General features: G+C 33.9%; 1 protein-coding gene across 8 annotated transcripts in view; it reads left to right on the plus strand.

Annotated features, from left to right (window-relative positions):
• Positions 1–23,478, plus strand: part of LOC117170579 (collagen alpha chain CG42342) — a 100,473-nt gene that overhangs the window by 43,605 nt on the left and 33,390 nt on the right. For 7 of the 8 annotated variants that reach the window (XM_033357424.1, XM_033357429.1, XM_033357426.1 and 4 more), the window contains 3 exons: positions 2,187–2,366; positions 3,788–3,893; positions 19,678–19,766. In XM_033357424.1, the coding sequence (XP_033213315.1) occupies positions 2,187–2,366; positions 3,788–3,893; positions 19,678–19,766 (375 nt within the window). Of the gene's footprint in view, positions 1–2,186; positions 2,367–3,787; positions 3,894–12,241; positions 12,331–19,677; positions 19,767–23,478 lie in introns of all 8 variants that reach the window. The other variant, XM_033357432.1, reaches the window with a different exon arrangement.

Here is a 23,478-nt window from a genome sequence, read left to right on the forward strand (position 1 = left end):
ACTAAGAGCGAAAGTTTGGTGTGGTTGAGATTTGAACGTAAAAAGCTAAATTCTAAATTAAAATTCTAACTAAGTAGTTGAATTTTCAACCAAAAAGATGAATTTTCAACCAAAAGAGGGGTTTTCTAACAAAAGTCGAAAACTTAAATTTTCAGATAAAAAAAAAGTGAATTTTCAACAATATAGTTTAAAAAATAAATTTTTATTCAAAAAGACGAATTTTTAACTAACTACATAAAAAAATATAACTATTTTTAATAATTGTTTTAAAAACAAGCTTTTTTTAGAAGAATTTTTTTATTCTAAAAAATTTTCAATCAAATTTGATAGAAAGACGCACACGAACACACATTATGTCAAATAATAGTTTATAATTTTTAACAAAATATGCATGAATTTAACACTAATAAATATACATTTTCAACGTAAGTAGAATAGTAAATATTCTAGTTAAAAAAAAAAAAAACAATTCTTGAAAACAAAAGTTTCAACGAACCAGTTAAGTGTTCAATTAAAAATAATAACTCTCACAAAAAAATTCCTTTTCCGCAAAAAAAGACATTTTAACCGCAAAGAGTAATTTTTTGTCAAAAATATGAATTTTCAACTAAATAGTTGAATTTTCCACTAAAAAGATACATTTTTACCTAAAAATAAAATAATTTAATTTCCAGTTGAATTAAATAAATGAATTTTCAGATACAAAAATTAATTTTCTACCAAAAACAAATTTTGAACAAAATATTTAAATTTTTAGCCAATGAAATGACTTTTCAACTTACATGATAAATTTCCAACAACAGCTAAATTTAGTTGTACCCTCAAAAAAATTACATTCATTTTTAACCAAAGAGTTGCATTTTTGTTAAAAAATTAGATTTTACGGTTAATAAAACAAACAGAAATGCATTCAAAATGTTTGATTTTCGATCCCAAAAATATGGATTTCCAACAAAATAGTTAATGTTCAACTAAACAGTTTTAATTTTAAGTTCAAAGTGATGAATTCTTAACAGACTTGTTCAATTTTGAAAAAAATAATTAAATTTTCACCTAAATAATCAAAATTTCAACCAAAAAATTAAACGTGTATTCACAAAAGATAAATCCTCAACCAAAAATACAATAGCAGACTTTAAAAAGAAATGTTCTTTCAACAAAAAATGGGTAGGTTTATTTTTGAGTTGTATTAATTCTGTTAGCCTTTAAATGGAAAAACAAGAAAAAGAGATGCAGGGAAAGACTGTAATATCTGCGTGTATAATATAAATGTATAATATAAATAGTAATTTGGTCATTTATAAACAAAAGAATAACATTTTATTTACAACTGCACACTTTTTGATTTCAAAACAACTCTTAAATCCGTACTACACAAAATGTGTGTCTAGATATTTCCATGTTTATTTAATTAACAGAATTTATATGTATTTTTGTTCCGAAAATTATAAAATCTTAGAAAGATTTTGTAGAAGGCCGGTAAGAGTAATTCAGAACAAATCTTGCGGTATCTGAATGGAGAGGGAGAGGGGGGTTACAATTTTAGAAGAAAAACAACCTAACGTAATTTGTGGATGAACCCTACGCGAAAATCTGTACGCCATTTAAACAGTTTTATTATAATGGGAGTGACTTTTTTCTATAATCTTAAAATTAATAATTCTAGTTCTTTTCACGCGTTTCCCTCTTTTTCGCACTCCAGTTTCATTAAAAAAATTGTATAGTTTCAAATTTATTCTTGGCAGAAAAGAAGAAGTGAGCTGTGCAGAATTCTTATTCCCGTACTATACTGCCGTGAAAAGCAAGAAAACCAGTGAATACATTTTTCATAATTGTCATTGAGACTTTAATAAAAAAATTTAATTTGTCAACATCTGTAAAATTCTACTCATACAGAATAAAAAACCTGTAATTGCAATACAGAAAAATAAAAAGCAGTAACTACTACATAAGCAAACCCGTTCAGTGAAACGTACTTATTATTTTTCTTTTTTTTTTTTTTTTTTTTTTTTTTTTTTTTTTGATGATACGCTCTTCTCTTTCTTGGTTTACGAAAAATAAATTAGCGCCTATATATCAGCTCAACTCTGAATGTAGATAACGGTTTTCTTGTTTTGCACGGCAGTGTATGTACCTACGTTTACCTTTATTGCAAAAAGATCTGATATTGATGTGCTGATACACAGGGAGAGCCAGGAGAACCAGGACCGCCTGGACCCTCGGGTCCTCCAGGAACAGAAGGTTTGCCTGGACACGATGGCCGGCAAGGAGTACCAGGTGAGGCAGGACCACCAGGAGAGAAAGGTGCTCCGGGTTTAGTAGGACCCATTGGACCTCCTGGTGCGGCTGGATCTATAGGTCCGAAAGTAAGTCTTTCAAAAAGCTATCCCATATCCCGTATCCCATATCCTTTATTCCTTATTGCGGCAAACAAAATGTAACGGTTCAATCGCTATTGCTTTTGTGTGCACGAGTGGTTGCTCACTCTTGTTACCACAACACCAAGTTCACTACAGACGGCGAACAATGAAGAATGCAACGCGACAGATACACAGTTCTATCTCATTCGCATATGGGTATTCTTCAATCTGTAAATGTTTTTTTTCCCTTTTCTATACAATCCCTATATTCAGATTATATCCTACTCTATCCTATCTATCCATCAATCAAATTTTTTTTTCTTCCGAAGCAGAAAACACCTTTTTTCAAATAACTCGATATCGCAAACATCGAGAGTGTCAATTTTTCAGTTTATTACACCTTATATCGCCGAAACACCAGTTCCCCTTTGGACAATCATTTGAACTCTTGTCAGTGAATCTATGCCTCGCGCAGATGAAAAAGGAAAACTTTTGAAAAAATGGCGGAATAAAGGTTTTCAGTTTTGAAACAATATTTTTCATACACTGCTGTCCCTCTATAGAGGCTGTCTCGAGGGTATAATCAACGTCCTTTGTACTATCTCGGGACTCTCCAAACCATAAAGAATCAGTATCGTATAAAGGATTTCTGTTGTATTTTCATCTTAAAAAATATTTTTTTGTTTTATTTTTGCTATTTTGGTTTTATACTGGCATAATGAACGTAAAAATATTTGTGCTCGACGAATTTAAAGATTCGAACTCTAAGGCTAAACATTTTACTTTCAAATTTTCAAAATTTTATTATTTTATGCAATTTCAAGATGGAAACATTGAAAATTGAAAAATTTTAAACGGAACACTTCGTGAATTAGAAGTTAAATTATTTTCATTTTAAATAGTTAAAACATTCTTGAAGAGCTTTGAAATTTTATTTACAAATCTTGAGAAATCTAAACGTTTTTCAAATTTATTTTTGATTTTTTTCAAAACTTCTAAATATTTTTATAAATATTAAGTGATGAACAATTTTTATACAAAATTTTCAACCTTAAACGCTTTTCATTTTTGATTGTCTAATTCTTTATGTCTGCATTTTGAAATTTTTGAAATTCTTGTAAAATTCCTGATAAAAAGCGAATGTCCTGCGACACTTTTGCAACTGATTGAAAATAACGGAAGCAGACGACACGAGTAACCGCCGAGGGTACTACCCGCATTTTTCACACACTTGTTTCACTTGTGATGATTTTTACAGTTTTCATTATATCTTTCAAGTTAACCTAAGATTTCCAAGACTCTTCTCTTCATCTCATTCCCTCTATGGCCTCTATGGCTCTATACTACTTCGAAACGATCTTTAAAATTGGGAAACTCCGTTGAATAATATGTTTACCTCGTATGTATTTAAGAATTTTCTTGTACAGGGTGACAAAGGAGACAAGGGTGATCGAGGTTTAACGACATCGATGAGTGGCGAACCATTCCCAACTGGAGTATTTGAAGGGCCACCAGGTCCCCCAGGACCAGCCGGTAAGCATATCGCATTTCATTTTTCATTTATTTTTTTCTGCAATCGATCTTTTGACTCTATTAAAAGAAACAATAAATCAATATTATGGTTGCAATATATTTTATTGCAGTAAAAGTCTAACATATATCCTAAATCAAATTAAATATGCATTGTACCTTACGCGACAAAAACTTTGTATCTTTGCCTATATTATGAATGCTATTTATAAAAGTGATATTTCATTAAAAAATAGATTATTTTATTATTGTTTTGAAACTCGCGTAAAGAATCGGGCAATTAATTTTTTATTATTATTGAACTTTTTTAAATGTACCCTTTAGAGTCCATTATATTATCTCTTGATGTTTCAGCGCAAGATATTAAATTATTTTTGTCAAAAGTCCAAGATAACTAGACTATCCTAGTGGAAAAATTTTGTGGCGCTGGCCAGCTTCAGAATATATCGATATATCATATAAATAGTAAATAGCAAACACATGACTGAAGATAATGTTCTTTTCTTCTAGAACCCTAGTATCAAAAAAAGTAAGCCAAGCTGTACAGAAAAATTTGATTAGCAACAAATATTTAAATTTAAACACAATTCTAATTATTAAACATCTTGATAGTTCTTGAAATATTCTAACTTATATATTAAATATAATGCTAGAGAAATGCGTTCGCATGAAGTTTTGAAGCACCGAGAATTGAACCCTAACTTACCATTCATTTCCAACTACAAGAGGGTACCACTGATTTATTAGAAGCCTTATAATTACCTATAATATTCTTTTCAAATCAGCGTTTATCATGTTTTCATAGATTTATTCAAATCTATAAGAATATTACTTTGATAATTTTTTTATTGCAAAGACAAAAATTTCTAAATTAATATTACAAATTACAGAGGATTCGTCCTTTCTTTGACTGGATTGAACTTGATCTCGTGTATAGCCGAAAATCAAAAGACATCTACATACCTAGATTTTCATTTGTTTCTCACATTGTACCAAGGAACAAGAGGCAATCACATCTAGTAGAAACCTTATAATTACCTAATCAGCGTTTATCATATTTTCATAAATTTATTCAAATCTATAAGAATATTGCTATGATAATTTTTTTATTGCAAAGACAAAAATTTCTAAATTAATATTACAAAAGTTTAAAGATTTTGACATGTGACCGATCGCGAAGAAAAGGAATCTAACGCGGAAAAAACTAAATTTAAGTTTTTGTAAACAATTGATTTTCTTTTATTTGCTCTTTCATAATAAAAAAATATATTGCAGTGAACTCTTGTCTATTTCGAGGGCCGCGAAATGTAAACATTTCGGATTTTAAGACTGGAGGGACCTCCACCTCTACCGATAGTCGTCGGGTGATTTTTGTCAAGCGACATTCATGAGCGACATCTATGAGCGCGCTGTAAGCATGTGTACGCATTTGCGCATCAAACATGCCATTGTTCTTCAAGTTTTTGTTGACGTGCGACATAACAAATACAACATTTCCTTGAAATAGTACAGTTTTCTAACGAAAAACTAAAATAATAAAATAAAAAACGACTCAAATATTTCACGGAATACATAGTATTATAGCATTCCACTTTGCCAGGATTATTGTATTGCCTGATAATTAATATTTTCTCTTTATTATTCATCGACAATAATTGGGAAACTATTTGGAAATTTTTAATGAGTAAAATTGTTTTCTTTTCAATCATTCTTTGCATGAAAATAAACATTTTTTCACTACAAAATTTTAAAAAGTGATCTAGTCCAATTGCTTTCTATGCAAAAAAAGGGAGTGATGGGGCAACTAACAGCGCGCCGGAGATATGAGAAACAAATCAACTCAGAACAGTTGCGGAGTCAAGTTAAAATCTGAAATACGAAGAGGTGCCAGAGCTGAAAAAATTGATCTGATACATTAACCTAAAATTTGGTGTATTTTATTTTATTTCGTAAAAACGAAAGGTCATCAATCGACAGAGGAATGGAACATCACTGAGACCAATTGACAATGGCTTGACAAATATTACTCTTCGTACATTTATAACTTACTTTTATGTTTAGAATATTTCTTCCAAAAATTCGTATGCATTTCCATGAAGTTGTGCTAAAATACTCAATTAAAATAAACGAGTACTTCCCACGCTCTTCGGGGCTCTTTTAATTGTTCAGCCACTGGAGCGGGCGAGACCGTACAGGGACCGTGGCGGGAGGTAACGGGACTGTGCAATTTGAAATAGCCCGGCTCGGTGGACTTGAAATGAGCAAACCTTAAAATAGGCGAAAGTTCACTGTAGTTCTATAACTGGAAAATACGAATTGTTATTAAACTTTAAAGGTGATATTTGACAATTAGCTATTTTTATGTTCTTGAAGGCTCGCCAGAGACGGATCTGAACAAGGCTAGACTGCCGAGGCGATAATAAAAAAATTAGTTTTATAGTGTTAATTTCTTATGTTGAATAATTTTATACACCGTAGCAGTTTTTGAAAATGGTGAATCATATTTGGCGAAAAATCTGGGTCAGAATCCGAAATGAGACTTTCAAAATCTTTTTCCACTAGGATACTCCGTTTGGACACGTGACCCATGTATCATATACACTTAATGCACTATAAGAATATACATCTATGTGATAAGACTTCTTACAAGCTTCATCTGAAATAAAAATAAATAAATGTATGTAAGTGTTCTTGGCAATCTGAATAAAAGTATTTCTTGTCCAACCTCATCTGAAAGTTCACCTTGTCATGCATGTACAGCAGGCGAAATGTAACTAACTGCTGATTTTAGATCACTAACGTATGTGCACTTTGCGAGTGGACTGCAAACCTTAATTTTTGCCACAGAAAAAACGAACTGCAGTTTTTACCCTGATTTCCGGATAATCTTTACGTGCAACGAAAATTACCTTAACGTGGTAAGATTTACCGAACTCATTGGTTATGGTTAACATGTTAAGTTTTGTGTTCTCTTTTGTTTCTATGCGAAAAAATCAGCTTTAACCACTTGCAAATTAACCGCAAAATATTCACTTCTATTATTTTTGTGTGCTTGTTACGGAGGGCAGAAAACATCTTTACAGCCCACACGCCATGTGCACATGCATCTTCATCAGCGGCTTGAAATCAGCCACTATTACCTGTTGTACAAGCATAAAAAGGTCAACTTTGAGAGAGGGTGAGTGGCACAAAAAGTATCATGTGTGCATCATGGTTGGAAAGCGATTTTGCCATCCTCGCTTCGCTCATGCGGTAAACTTCTCATTCGTCAAAATCGCCTTTTTCCACCCTTAACACACAATATATACACAACATATGGGGCATTATTCCTGAACTGCCCCAACTTTAAAAGTCATGTCTTCCGATTGTTTTCAAATTTTCAGAGTTTATTTGCCTATATGATAGTAGTATGCCCACCAATTTATGAACTTTTACTACCATCCCTCCTCGAACTACAGGGGGTGAAATTTGCAGTCCCCGGACAGAGCGGGTATTTTCAAATGGTCATAACTTCCTTTCTACAAATGCGAATTGAATTTTCTATTAGTGATTCCTGAAGGGTTTTTCATGCTCTTTCATTCTGTGAAATCTATTGTTTTTAATTTTTTAATTTTTATAAACAAATTGCCATTTAAAATTTGTATTCAACACTTTCTACTCTTCGCGCAGTCTTTATTATTTTAAAGTATTTTTAAACGAAAGCTTGACTCTTTTCCCACAAAAATGCTGCTTGGCACTTTTGGACTGCAGATAGTTATGTAGTTATGCAAAAATATCCGAGCGAAACTCTTCCTCGCGCGCACGGACAAGTCGGAAAGTCCAATTGATGCAGCAACCGACGTTGTTCCATTCGAATCCGATTCTTTTAAACATACTTTTCATTGGTACAGAAACTTTCCAAAAATTAATTTAAGCGGTTCTTAATGCACAAAAAAAACAAATAAGGAACACAAGTAATTTTTAAGAGAGCGTTTACCCCTCGCTAATTTTTTATTTTTTTTTTTTAGTTTTTGCTGGATAATTTCTTCATTGCCGTCACATAAAACAGACTTGTGAAAGGCTTAAATCAATTAACAATAGTTTAAAATATTCATATAAACAAATTATAGAGGATTCGTCCTTTCTTTGACTGGATTAAACTTGGTCTCGTGTATAGCCGAAAAACAAAAGACATCCACATACCTAAATTTTCATTTGTTTCTCATATTGTACCAAGAAACAAAAGGCAACCACATAGACTTTTATTTGTTTCTTGGCCTCAAGCAAAACGCTGCCCTGAGTTAATCTACTCTGAATTCAGTCTCGTGAAAGGTATAAGCAGCCAACCAGTAGTGTTTAGAATTTTTCTACGTGTCTTTTCTGTGATTTCTTGGGTTTCGTTTTTGTCTTAGTTTTATACATTTATAAATTGTTTATCCTTCTTTTCTGTCATTTTTGTTCATTTAATTCAGCTTATAAGTTCGTTTTCAAGTCCCTTTGAGAATCGCTGCTTTCAAAGCAAAGTGAGGTCCCAAAAAACCTTTCATGGTCATCTAGCACTGACCATGTCTTCGATGCAAAGTTTTCGTAGCAGATGTGCAAATCCTTTCCGTAAGGAGAAACATGTAAGAGAAATTGATCTGAGGCTTCTAACGGAAAATCAGCAATTAGTGTTTCCTCATTTGCCAAAAGGCAGGAAATATGTGGTGCTTGTAGAAAAGAATGTAGAATTCTCCATTTACAGCCATCCAGAGTTATAAAAGAGCCTGGTATTAATGTAGAGGAAGAGATAAACGAGGACACAGATGTTTGTTTGCCAATGAAAATTGAAAAAGAAGGATGCAATTATGAAAATCACTGCGTGGGTCTCGAAGTCCTGAATAAACTAAAAAAAAAAATAGAGCAGAAGAATTTCAGAAAAGATTTGTCTACTCATCCTTGTGCCTAAGTGTTGGAGTTGCAGACAAACCATGCGAGAATTCGGTGCATCTGAACGTGAAGCCAGAAAACCGAAAGAGTTCGTTGCCAAAAGTAGAGTCTTTTCCGGACTTTAGCAGACTTTTCCAGAAGTCAAGCGAGGACAAAAATTGGCAGAAGAAACTAAAAATTTGGTAATAAACTTCTACGAAGATGACGAGAATAGTTGACAGATGCCAGGTAAGAAAGATTTCATATCTGTAAAAAAAACTAGCCGGTACTCGTGAGCATGTACCGAAGAGACTGATTCGGTGCAATCTTTCAGAATTATATTCGATATTTGTAGCCCTACATGAAAATATGAAGATTAGATTTTCAAAATTCGCGCATCTAAGACCAAAGCACAGTGTTTTAGCTGAACCAAGTGGAGCTCACAATGTTTGTGTCTGCGTCTATCATGAAAACGTAAAGTTAATGTTGAATGCAATTGATATTAAACATTTAACTGAGGGAACTGACAGACAATTGTCAGATTGTCATGACTGCCTTGAAGAAATCATGTGCAGTGAACCCACTGACGCTTGTCAATTTAACGAATGCAAATGTTGTCCTGACATTGAAAATTTTAAAAAGTACCTGACTGATGTGTTGGCCGTGAATAGTTTCGACACAGTGGCATATCAAGTTTGGCAGCAAACTGATAGAAGCACGTTGAAAACGGAAATAGCTGACGCTGATGGTTTCATAGAAACACTCTGCATTAAACTTATAGACCTGAAATCTCACGCATTTTATGCGAAATAATAATTTTTGTTTCTAAAGCACTTCAAAGTTATACTAAAAGAAGAAGAGTACTTAATTTTGCTTGACTTTGCGGAAAATTATGCTTTCATCGCTCAAAATGCTGCACAATCTTTCCATTGGAATAGTAATCAAGCAACTATATTTACAGTAGTTATTTATTACAAAGATGGAAACGAACTGAAGCATTTTAGCATGGCAATCATCTCAGATTGTTTAAATCATGACACTGTAGCTGTCTACACATTTCAAAAGCTCATTATCGAGTATGTCATGAAGAAATTCAACGTTGTTAACAAAATGTATTATGTGACAGGCGGAGCTGTGCAGCATTTTAAGAATATACATGCCTTCCAGGTGACGGGATTGGTAAAAATTTGAAAAGACTTGCGGCAAAATCTAGCTTAAAGCATCGAACTTTTCAGTTCGAAAGAAGATCACATAGATATAACCAAAAAACTAGAAACTAGATTCACTGTAGCAATTACAATTCCCGTCACTCTAAAATATACCACGCATTTATTCCAAATGAGAACGGACAATTGCAACTGGAAAAAACTTCATTCGACACAGAACCTGATCTGTTCGAGCGCGCGAGGAAGGGTTTCGCTCGGATATCTTCGCATATCTTGGAACTTGGAATGGAAGCTTCTAATGTGTCCCCTAAGGGTTTACATTTTTCTTGCACCTTCTTCCCTATTCTTTGACACACACCCCACACACCTACTTGGTGGTGGAAGGGGGACCTACAGTTTAAGGTGGGTTCCGAACCACCAAGAGCAACAGCTTTAAGCATTTAAGGAAAACCTTTTTCTCTAGAGGTACCGGTCCCACGACTCCCCGGAGATGAACCACTCCCTTGCTAGGCTAGTGTTCACCACATGGGCCACAGAGACTCTTCCAGAGTGCGAGGCGGGAATCGAACCCGCAAGCGGGCGGAGTGGGTCCAAAGCCTACGCTTTAGCTTTCGTTTAAAACTACTTAAAAAATAAATAAAAACTGCCCGAAGAATAGAAAATGTTAGAAAAAATATTTTAAACGGCAATATTTTTATAAAAATTTAAAAATTAAAAACAATAGATTTCACATCATGAAAGAGCATGAAAATCCCTTCAGGAATCATTCATAGAAAATTCAATTCTCATTTGTAGAAAGAAAGTTATGACCGTTTGAAAATACCCGCTTTCACAGGTGGGTGCAAATTTCACCCCCTGTAATTCGACGAGGAATGGGAGTAAAAGTCTATCAATTGGTAGGTGTACTACCATCATATAGGCAAACAAACTCTAAAAAATTGACGGCAATCGGAAGACATGACTTTTAAAAATGGGGCAGTTCAGGAATAATGCCTTATATAAGGATATTTCGACTAATACAGAAAATTTAGGAAAAATAATTATTGTAATATCTTCATTCGTTTACTTTCTCTACATGTGATGCCCTCTATCAGATTTGACGCTGGCTAAGTCGATAAATCTGTACATATGTACTGTTGTTAATTCTTGTTGTTATATTCTATAATAAGAATATACTTAATTGGTCATATATATGCAGAAAGAGACGTTGAAAAATGAAGTAATGTTTTAGAGAGGAAGGATGGTTAAAATCAAGTAAAATAACGTAAAGTATTGTGTGAAAAGAGAGTGTTGCGTACGGCTCTTGCTGCATAATTTTTTTGTGTACTTTTGTTCCCATTGTGCTGAGAAATCTGTGATTACAGTCTTGCTGATACTAATTTATTGACGTCAATTTTAAAATAATGGTTTTGAGCTCCTGCTAAGGAATGTAATTTTTATATTATTTTGCGTATTCTCGCATTGAATTTCAACTGATATAAAAATATAGGAGACACCGTGGCTCGGAGAGATGATAACGGGCAGGGATATGCAACAATTTCAAAAGCTCATGAGCCCCCGTCCAGCAAAACCCGAACAAAATGATTTTGCAAACACACAGTAAAAAATATTATTTTTGTTGCAGAGCATTTTGCTCCAGCGATCACTTGACTCGGGACCATAATGATGTCTCGCCATTTGGAACAATTTTATCTGTCTTCAGGGTCACCTGTCAGGCTAAAGAAAAGAGCCGTCAGTTTTGTCTTGCCGCGCGCAAGTGACAACTAAACGTCGCACATGAGCTAAATTATTTCGAGAACGTCGGCCATTTTCACTTGACTTATGACCCCGATTCAGATAATCAAAATCTCTTTGTTTTGCATATCATTAAAAAATTTTTTTACTGTGTACTTAACCCCGGTGTAATGAGCTCTTCGAGTCACGTTCGCCTACCTTTTTTTAAACATCTTTTTGCAATGGAACTATGTTTCATTACTCATTTTTGTTGTGCGGAATATTGAGGAGCAGTTTCCCGTTAGATCTATGTTCATTCATTCCTTTAAATTTAGTGTATTTTTATCGCACTATCTTGATCTTATGGTCATCCCACATTAGGGATAAATACTAAATACGCATTAATACCGAATTTGACCATATTTTTAGAAGCTGTAATGTTATTTTCTGTGAAGCAAGAGTTTTTGTGCCTTGGAGTTTATTTGATTATTGAAAATGTTATAAAGCTGAGGTTTCTGAAATGAGTACATATATAGGTACGTGCGTGTGCAAGTGGTGATATTTTTTCATGTACGTGGTATACAGGGCCCCAGGGCGAGAAAGGAGAGACGGGTCCAACAGGACCCCCTGGTCCTACCGGCGAGAGGGGTGCTCGGGGAAAACAAGGGAAGAGGGTAAGCTTTAATAACAAAGTCCTCCGATTGCCCGTCAATCACCTAATTGAACCTACCTATAATCGAGTTTCACTATACATGTATGTATATAGTGAATAGTCCGATACTCCATTTAGTCGACGAAATACTCCTCTCTATCCATCCAGTTGACTGATGCGACATAACCAATCGCCCGCCCGCCCGCCCGCGTCCAGCCACCTCCTCACCGTTTTAATGCACGTATCGCATGGTATTTTAGGTATATACCTATATTATATATAGAAAATATCTATTTGTGTATGTACCTATACATGCAATAGATACCTAGAACTCATGTGGATGTAGAGCGAGCTTCAAAAGAAAACGAACGCTTGTAGTGAATGCAGCAGTGGCTAGTGTCCTATCTACCTACCTACCTACCTACCTACCTATCTACCTACCTACCTATCTTAGTGCTGCTTGCTACAATATTGATCGATTATTCGCCGGTTTTACCGGACTAAAATGGCATGCTACTGTTGGTATAAATAATAGATATTAGATATTCTATCGATTCATTTGTGTGTCTCCAGAATTTTTCAAATCAATTCTACTGTTACATGCTGTAACTGTATAGCCAAATTGTATTGCTCTCTTGAATGCGCGATGATTATTCTCTAATATTACAAAAATAGTAAAAAAATGCAATAATATTGAGATGCTGAGCTTAAAAACAGATCACTTCAACTTACATTATTTTCATATAAATACAGAGCAGAGGTTTCGTAAAACTTAAGAAATCGTTTCTTTAACTTTTTTTGCTTTAATTCAAAGTAACTACTTCTGTAATTTTGAATAACGACGTTTTACTTCTTCTTTAAAGTAAAGAAATAATTTGTTTGATAATCTTGAATGATCGATTTTATTTAAAGATATTTTGTTTGAATCGAAGAAACTTCTAATAATAATTATGTTTGTTTGAATTTTTATGCTTTTTTATGCACAGACGCGACCAACTCACATTATATTCATTTATCCTTCACAGGAAACTCGGAAAAATGTTTGTTTGTTTGAAATAAACAGTGACAATTCTCGTCAAAAGAAAATTGGTCAAAAAAAGACAATATGGCTAGCATTTTTAAAAAAGTAATAAAAATTTGCAATCCAAGTCGCACTTTTCGCAGTGTCTTTTAAAAGGGTTGCAGTACAGAACTAGATAACTAAAAATAATAATTTTTCAGGAGAACGAAGAAACATTCTGTAAAATCAAATTCATTATTTTGAGATAAAAGACCAAAATTCAGTCCTCAGTTGAAGTGTTTCTGAATAGAGGTAAAAAAAAGCGATTAGAAAAAGTTATCCAGTTCCGAGAAGTAGAATGTGGAAGTTAAAAATCTCAAAGTGAGAGCAACTTAAAATCGGAACAGACTCGTCTGTGCGTGTTGCGATAAAATGTGCCGTTTCCAATTTAAACAAAAAATGAAAACTTATTCCCGATGTATGGGGAGGATGTATAGGAATAAAAAGGGAAAGAAGAAGAGAATTGACAATGAGAATTATTCAGAAAATTTAATTACTTAAATTTGAAGTAATTAATAACTTATAATATAATATAGATAAAATATATCAATATAAATTTCAGCAATAAGATTTATTTTTTGTAATCTTTAAAAATGTTCAAAAATGACACCAATTAAGATTTAGAGCAATAAATAAAGAAGTTTTAATTTCAAAAAATTATTATGCTCTGAGAAGCAAATGACGTGCACTTAGTGTGACGGCATCTTATTCTAATGCATCTAATAATTAACTTATATTATCGAAGAGAACCTTAATTTCTTCATGTTCCAATATAAAACAATCCAACCCACATTCATATGTCACCTTAACAAATAGAAAAAGAGGAATGATTTACTTGGTCTTTGACCATTAATTTCGTTAATTATACAAAGTAAATTCAGCCTAAACTCAATAATTATACTATTATTACATTGACAAAAAGTAACAAGCATAATAGCCTATATATCAGTACCTCTAATTTCCAATTTTTAATTGTACGGTATATTATACAGGTATATACAGAATCTGGTTGCTCATTTTTGTATATTTAACGAATTTTGTATGCAAAATAAAACTTTGCCGAAAATGTTGGTTATCTAGTCAAGGCCGTAGCCAGAAGAAAACTGGAGGGGAAGGGGGAGGGTCGCGGTGACACAGTTGCTTCTGCTCATAAATTACATGTATGTTTCCAGGTTTCCGAGGGGAGGCAAGTCTTTTGCCCCCCCCCCCCTCCCTCCCTGGCTACAGCCTTGCATATCTAGTTTTGTGCTACAACCCTTTAAATTATAATTTCGAACTCCAGAGGTTGAACTACGTAAAGATATTTCTAAAAACTTAAGTTCGAAGATTTTCATCGTTATTCAAAGTTATTCATTTCTTCAAAAATATATGTACGATTGCTCTAAAGTTGTCATGCGGTATGAATGTTGTGCTCTGAGCTTAAATCTATTGAAATGATACTGCAGTGTGAATCGAAAAACTGCTTTATTGAATGTGATTACTGAGTGTTTTTAGACCAAAGCATTGATCAAATCAACCATCAGATCAGCATTGAAAGGTTTGTTCATAAACAATGCTAAAGCATGAATAATTCGATTAACGATAAGTTAAAATTAAAAGAGCTTTTTTTGCTATATCCATTTAGTAGGCCTTTTCGTCTATGATTTTTGTCGTCCAGGAACTCCAGTAATTTAAGTGATATGAATCAACTCATAATCAATTTCTTTTCTTAGATTAAAAGGTCTACTCGTTTTTTTTGCATCGCTCTTTGCGTGTTTTACAATGGCATATTGCATAATAGCATTTTAAAAGGATTCATCTCTCAATTGGCTTTAATTAAAACATTTGTTTGTTTATTTATTTCATCTGGAGATTTTTTAAAACGATATTGCAAAAAAATTGATTGCTTTATTCCTAATAATTGCTTAATTTCAATCGATAAAAGTTATCCTACTCTTGTGAATACCTCCAACTCTGAAGTAAATATTCAAAAATAAAGCATTAAATAATAATTTATGAAGTAGTTTAACACTGCTTATATATAACAAACAATTTCTTTAAAATTTAGTCAAAAAATTAATTTGTAAAATTGCGTACATCCTAATGAGCACATCAGATTAATGAAGCAAATAGATTTTTTGAGCACTATCGTTAACTTTTATCTCAAACAAAAAAGAGGCAAAATTCAACCGTTCATGTTGGTGGCAGCAAATAACACGTCTTTATTGAAGATAACATTGATCTGTTAATTATTTTCTTATATATAATTTTGCGTAGTCGTAAGTATTTTATATGTATAGTTGTATATAGAGTGATCGAGACCACAACTTTGCAGGCAAGCAAACATTTGCAGTTGCTGAAAAAATCGTACTTCTTTAGGCATGAAAGGGCTAATATTAAAGGTCAGATCGAACTAACAAGGCTAAGCTAAGCGACTGTGTAATGATTTTTCAAAACAAAAATTTTCAAAAACTTTCACCCGTAAAATCTATTTACCAAGGTTCACTATTTCGACAAAATTTCATTATTTTTGCTCTTTGCAATGTTGACGATATTAAAATTTTCATGCACTATTTTGGCAATTCACAGTATTTTATTTCTTAATTAATCATTGGATAAGGAAGAGGGTTTTCTATAATGGTAATTTTATAATCGCGATAAGAAAAGAAAAAGATGTTACACTTTAAATTCAGAAATGAATTTAAATTCAAAGATGCACCTATATCGGGCAAAATGTATCTGGATTCAAGTAAATTTTATCTGAATTGAAAAAGCGTATGATAAAATTTTGTAATCAAAATATTGACCTTATTTCTTAAATTTACATAAATTTTTGCTCTGTATAAGTTCATCTCTGCACTGAAGTCGATTTCTGAATTTCAGATGTAACATTTTTTGATATGCAGTTATACTGTGACGAATTCTAAACTTAAAAGTGTACTTTACAACTGGAAAGTCACCAGAAGAACAAGGTGTCTGTCTTCGTCGCTGTGTAAAAGTGTAAAATAATTTCGAGTGGGTATGTGGTGCGTCATCTCCGTATCCCTGCCGTATACTAATTTTATCCGATCCCCAGAGTAAAAATAACACTGTTTTTTTATGGGTGTCATTTCAGGTTAATTTAGCATCGAGATCCGTATGTAAAAAAAATGTTTTCGTGGTTCAGCTTGTTAAACGAAATTTGTAGAAATAATAATGAAAGGTCATACCATCGCCGCTTAGCATAGTAGCTTTCTTTATATATATATACACTGCACTGTTACAAAATTTTTTATCGAATTAGGTAGCTTGTAACTAATTTGTGTTTATGTAGCGAGTAACACCCACTACCTCTTCTGTGTGTCAATTCGAACCACTAATCACTAATAACTACTACTTGAGGCTTGAGGCTTGCAAGCTCACCACGACAATTCCCATACTTCAGTGAGAACGTAAGTATATTCAAACATCAGTAGCATTTTTTCTTTAACTACTTTACGCCGCACTAGTTGTGCGCCTTTTTTCTAATTGTTTGTTCTGTTTTTTTAATTTGTAGCAATTAGTAAAAATATAGAATAAAAAGTAAGTGTCAAGCAATATAACTGTCTAGCTGCATCAAAGTATTTGTTTGTCTAAATGTATAAATCATTCTAAAGAAACAGCTGATCATTATGATCTCTGATCCTTGCCAATACCTTCTCATTCACACGCGAAAGACGACAAATAGTTGCGTTTTTTTTTTTTTATGTTAAATGTTTGCACGATAGACATCCATTAATTACTGTTATTCTTATTGCGTTTAATTTCAATAATTGTTGTTTTAATTCCTACTCACGGAAATAGCGTATTGTATGCTTCTAGAAATGTTTCAGATTCTAATTTACGATTGTGCGATATATTATTTGCGCGAGGTGGCGCGGCGTGGCGTCGCCTATAATTCTGTTTTTAAATGAGAAGGCCCATTCGCAATACTTGTCATTTTCTATATACCACAGCAAAATCTATATATAAATTCAATTTGCGCGGCCGAAAAATACTTCTATAAAAAATTTACAACTCTCCAACAAAAAATCAATACACTACCTATACAATATTATAAATGATAAAGATGATCCATATTTGACTTATGTAAATATGGAATGTTCATGTCAACTAATCACAGTTGATAATTAAATGAAGCGGGCGTTTGTGCTCCTGGAAATGTGCAGCCTTACATTATATCTAGAAGCAGAGGATCAATTAAACCCTTTTCATTTAAGAACGGAAGTAATCCTATTCTTTATCTAATCCTATTCATACATCCTAGCCACATCTAATATCTTCTTTCACAATGACTGATGCTTATGTATAGTTGAGTCTATAAAGTTATAAAGAGATGGCATTCTTCGATGTTCCTATCATTTACTATAGTTGACCTTCTGGTTACTATATTAATTTACACTATATCATGATCAGAAATAGACAATATTGATGACTCTGGTTTATAATATGTCTGATGAGTTACAGGAGTGTTAAAGGTATGGTGATATACGGTAAATTTTTCCCTAATTAAAATAAAGTTAGGTACACTGACAAGGATATCCACTTTTGTGTATTTTATGCGTGGCGTTCATTTTAGAAATTTTTTAGAAATAAATTCACAAAGGACTTTTTCGACGTGTTGCTAGTTCTCCCGTCGGAATGTTGATTATTTATGTTGAAAATGGAGTTATGCAATTATCAGAGATGTAAGGAGAAGGAGTAGGAGGAAATATAAGCGAGGGGGAATGGACAAATGGAAAATCCGAAATCACAAGTTGCGTACTCCACCTGGTTCACACAAATCCCAGATAACATGGTGACTGTACGTAATTATTGACTGTAATATAAATGACTCTGTCCAAAATGTGGGCCATTTGGAAGATTTAAAATCGTCGCTTAATTGACATCGTATGTTGAAATTGCGTCGATTTTGGTACATAAAATCGCCGAATCCACAAGACTATTAACGATTTTTCGACTTTTCATTACATTTTTTCGATCAAGTATCAACCATCCATTTCTTACTGTATCGTGCCTACCGTGGCGATTTTAATTGACGATATTTCGGTGTGACGCCGGTTGGGCCCGATCAGGGCCAGACTTGGGCATCCAGAGGGACGACTTAATCTGGCTCTAACCAGGCTCCTTTTATTTTTATATTCATAGGCATACTATTATTTAAAAAATCTTATTAGTAATAACCTAACCTTAAATTCAGAACTTTAAACTTGATTAAAAATGTTTAGACTAATCCGACGGTCATTGATATAAATTATGTAAAATCAAGCATTTCCAGGCTTAAAGTAATGTGTTAAAAAGAAGCTTTTCATATATTATTATTATTTGCTAATATCACTGCGAAGTTTATAGGTATTTCGCGATTTTATGTAGTTGTCAATTTACTAATTGAAGTAAAATTGAAAAAAAAACATAGTATAAATATAATATGTTCCAAATATTTTTTACATTGTATGTACAAAGCGTTTTAAAACGTTATAATACAAAAAAGATGTGCATTCATCTTTTTTATTTATAACTCGGACAATTGTTATAATTAACTATTTGTATTAGAACGTTCAATCAAAATCATACACGCTTTCCACTGACTTAAGAAAAATCAAATAGAAATTCCGAACTTATTTCCCGGTTAGATTCGAATTAATCTTCTTACCTTCGTAAAGTACGCCCTAAACATACTTTTCACTTTTGACACTATGTATCAGAATTATGTATCATACTCGATATTATCACTTGCTAATCTAATGAATTTCACATTGTACGGAATAAAATAAAAACATCGAACGGTCGGAGTAGGTGTCGCTACAATTGACAACTGGCATTATTCGCATGTTGTTCCGACCCAGACCATAATAGTAGCCATGCCACAATATGGCAAGACAGATTGGGGCCACACCGGAAATCAGAACCAAATTGCGCTATTTCTACACGCGGCCCTATTTAAAAAATCTGATTCTGAATCCGACCAGTGAATGACCCCTGTAATGCAAAATTTACCCACTTCCTCTTCGTTTCAGGAATCAACAAAGCGTGACTAGATAGAGTGAAGATCAATATGTATTACCCCCGTCCCGTAAATGACCCAAAATCTATAATAATAAAAATTTGTACGTAATTTTTTTCCTTCAAGGTTTTTCAGCGTTGCAGGAATTTGTACAGAAATGTATAAGGTGTGAAACTTTACAAGTCAAATCATCTTGCCTTGTTGCAGAAACCTGCAAATAAAGATTTTATGTTAAAAATATTATGCTTAGTACGGAATTAAAAATAAGAATTACACAGCTGATGTTGCAAAACTGATTGTAATTTTAGGACCAAAAGGTGATTCTGGACCACAAGGACTGCCTGGTTTGGATGGTGTCAACGGAGAATCTGGTATTCAAGGTCCTCCTGGATTTCCGGTAAGTAAAACTATATTTTCTAAACAGAAAACATAAAAACTGCATGTAACTTGAATAATGACTAATTGTAAAACTATAAAAGACTGCTAGAAGGTCTTCGTAATGTGTGCAGTCATGTGCGTGAAGATGCGAGTCTGGACAGACACTCCCACTCCTGCTACTTTCCCTACATTGTAGACGCAGAGTGTATAGCAGCGATTCCCAAACTGCTACCCTGGGTGACGGCCCTACCGCTCCCCAGAAAGAGCGAAAAAAGTTTGGGAATCGCCGGTGTAGAGCAGCGATTCCCAAACTAGTGCCGCCGGCAGGGGGGTGCCACCCCGGGCCGGGCAGCCCCCGAGGGGGAAGCCAGCCCGGGCCCAGTCACTTGGCAGCCCCTCACCCCCGCTATGAGGACCCTTTCATTGTCATGAGATTTAAGGCTGTTTCAATAACTAAAACGATAAAGATATGGCTCAATTCAGTTCTAATTATCTGAATCATTTTCCTAATGTAATTTTAAGAAAATGAAAATAAAGTTGATGAAAATCGGTTAGCATTTCGAGTAATTAAGCATATCGTTAAGAACACGTCAAATTACAAGAACTGTCAACTGACATTGAAGATATTAACCGATTTTCATCAACTTACTTTTCACTTGCTTAAAATTAGATTAGGAAATTGACTCAACTAATTAAAATTTAATTTATTAACATTAACACATTTTAATTTTTCTCAACCGGTTAGAATTTTCTCGCGTGAAGCGTGGTGTGTCAAGCAATGAAGCAGTCAAGTGTCCCCCCTTGGCGGCAGGGTATTGTGAAAAAATGTGAGGGTGGCGGCCCTGTGCATAAAAAGTTTGGGAATCGCTGTTGTAGAGTGTGGACCAGTGGTCGGCACGCTCTTGCCCAGGGCAGGGTACCCTGCCCTGGCTGCCCTACTACCTGCTGTCAGGGCAGTAAATGCGAGCTTGGCCAGACCACCCCTTTCCTCAGAGGTCCTTTGTTATAAAATGGGAAAAAAATGTAAGATTAAATAATTCGTAATTTTGCAATCAGTGACTTAAAAGTAAAATATTTGGAATCTATGTATTGTGGGAGCCTGACCATACCTCAAAATTAAGCAAAAAGTTTGCCGACCACTGGTGTAGACAGTGTGATCTGAGAAGAACGTTACTCCGGTCCCTTACAACAGTGGTCGGCAAATTTTTTGCTTAATTTTGAGGTATGGTCAGGCTCCACGCGACTTGATTTTTTCTAATACTTTTCGGTCTATTTATGTATCTTAGTATGAGTGACCTTACTCCAGCAACGGTCTTTTGTCCACAGGCATGTCCAAGTAAGGAAATTTTAAAACTTTAAATTTTTCAACTAGCGATTTGAAAATAGCATTATCAGAATCTACGAGTTTTTCTGATTCCAAGGATTTATTACTTGCCTAGAAAAGTTAAAATTTTGAAGGAGTTTAATATCAAGAAACATAAGCTTTACAGTCAATTTAACACTAAATACGTCTCAAATTTTCAACCTTTGTAGACAAATTGAGGAGTTCTGGACAAGAAGGCGACAGGCGCTCGAGAACGAGTAAAAGTATTGTCCAGGCTGCGACGTCAGGTATCAAAAGTGAAATTCAAAATTTGAAAAAACTAATAATATAGTTAGATAGCTCTTGAAAAATGAACCTAAGTCTCCATTTACAGTTTTTCTCTCGGGCTGCAAATTTTCCAGTAAATAAATAAAAACTGACTTTTTTTTAATTGAAAAAACCATGTTTTTTCACATTCGACACGCTGTAAGTAATTCGTTTATCAACTAATTAACAAATTTCTTTCTGAATTTTATTCATGACACTCTAGCGGAGGTTACAGTGTCCAAAAAGGGTCAAAAGTTAATTTCTAATGGTTTTTTTTTTAATCCGAATGAAAAACCACGTTTTTCGACTTTCACTTAAAAAAAGTGAGCGAGGAAGTTTGAGCTACGACAAACTTCAAGCGAACGAATTTTCCGCCAATGTGTTGGCCAACTTTTTGGAAAATCTCAATTCGATTTGATTTTTAGTTCCATAATTACAGCGAGTTAATTACGAGCTCGCGACGCGACACCACAGGATTTTTCAGGGGACGCCGCCTGAAGCCTGAAACATTGTCCTTGCCCATCCTTTGTTTTGTCCACTCGCTCGCACTAGTCAGCGTTTCGGCGGCGTCCCCTGAAAAATTTTATAGTCTCGCGTCGCGAGCTCGTAATTAACTCGCTGTAATTATGGAACTAAAAATCAAATCGAATTGAGATTTTCCAAAAATTTGGCCAATACATTGGCGGAAAATTCGTTCGCTTGAAGTTTGTCGTAGCTCAAACTTCCTCGCTCACTTTTTAAATGTGAAAGTCTAAAAACGTGGTTTTTCATTCGGATTAAAAAAAAAACCATTAGAAATTAACTTTTGACCCTTTTTGGACACTGTAGTCTCCGCTAGAGTGTCACGAATGAAACTCAAAAAGAAATTTGTTAATTAGTTGATAAACGAATTACTTACGGCGAGTTGAATGTGAAAAAGCATGGTTTTTTCAATTAAAAAAAAGTCAGTTTTTATTTATTTACTGGAAAATTTGCAGCCCGAGAGAAGAACTGTAAATGGAGACTCAGGTTAATTTTTCAAGAGCTATCTAACTATATTTTTGGTTTTTTCAAATTTCGAATTTCACTTTTGATACCTGACGTCGTAGCCTGGACAATCCTTTTCCTCGTTCTCGAGCGCCTGTCGCCTTCTTGTCCAGAACTCCTCAATTACATGTGTTTGGAATCGGAACAATACGTAGATTCCAAATATATTACTTTTAAGTCACTGATTGCAAAATTACGAATTTTTTAATCTCACATTTTTTTCCCATTTTATAACAAAGGAACAAAGGTCGTAGGGCAAGAGCGTGCCGGCCACTGCCTTACAACCCTCTAACGGCTAACCCTTGTGAGCCCCCGTTATTTCAGCAAAAATAATTTCCTGTATTATGATGACGTTACTTATTTTTTGTATATTACTGACATAACTATACATTCATCTCTTTCTTATTTCGTTCAATATATTCATTTTTCAAAAATTACTTTAGTAACTTAACAATAATTAAAAGATGAATTCTTGACAAAAATTAAAATAAATAGTATATTGAACATCAATCTATATGAAAAAAGTCGAAACAAGTATTTTATTGTTTATTCAAATATTTATAATAATAAAAATAAATTTCACCTTTAAGATTTTAAACTTCCAAACATTACAAACAGATATGAGGTTTATAAAAAAGAAGTTAACACTATATTTACAATCTATTATATAAAATTCAAATTTGTGCCGTGAGGCTCGATACCGTCCACACCATTCCATAGATCGGCTTGAAAATGTATACACGTGTGTTTTCAGGGCTCCCTGACAGGTTGCAAGAATATTCCGGAATGAGGAAGTGATGGGGGTTCTATTTTTTATACATATTAAATCAAGAGGCCTAAAATATATGCTCGTTATGAAAATCCAGATTTTGACAATTAGCACCAAATTTTGTACACATATTCTTTGGGCTTTTAGATAGATCGTAAGATTATGGGGTTTGAGATAAAAGGTCAGAAGATAGGAGGTGGGGGGCAAAAACGCAATTTTTTAGCAATCGGCAGCAAATTTTTCACGCATTTTCTTTGGACTCCTCAACAGGCCATTCGAGAATTTGATGGGAAGCTTGAATGGGGG

Source organism: Belonocnema kinseyi, chromosome 4 (genome assembly GCF_010883055.1).
Source record: "Belonocnema kinseyi isolate 2016_QV_RU_SX_M_011 chromosome 4, B_treatae_v1, whole genome shotgun sequence".
Taxonomy (NCBI): domain Eukaryota; kingdom Metazoa; phylum Arthropoda; class Insecta; order Hymenoptera; family Cynipidae; genus Belonocnema; species Belonocnema kinseyi.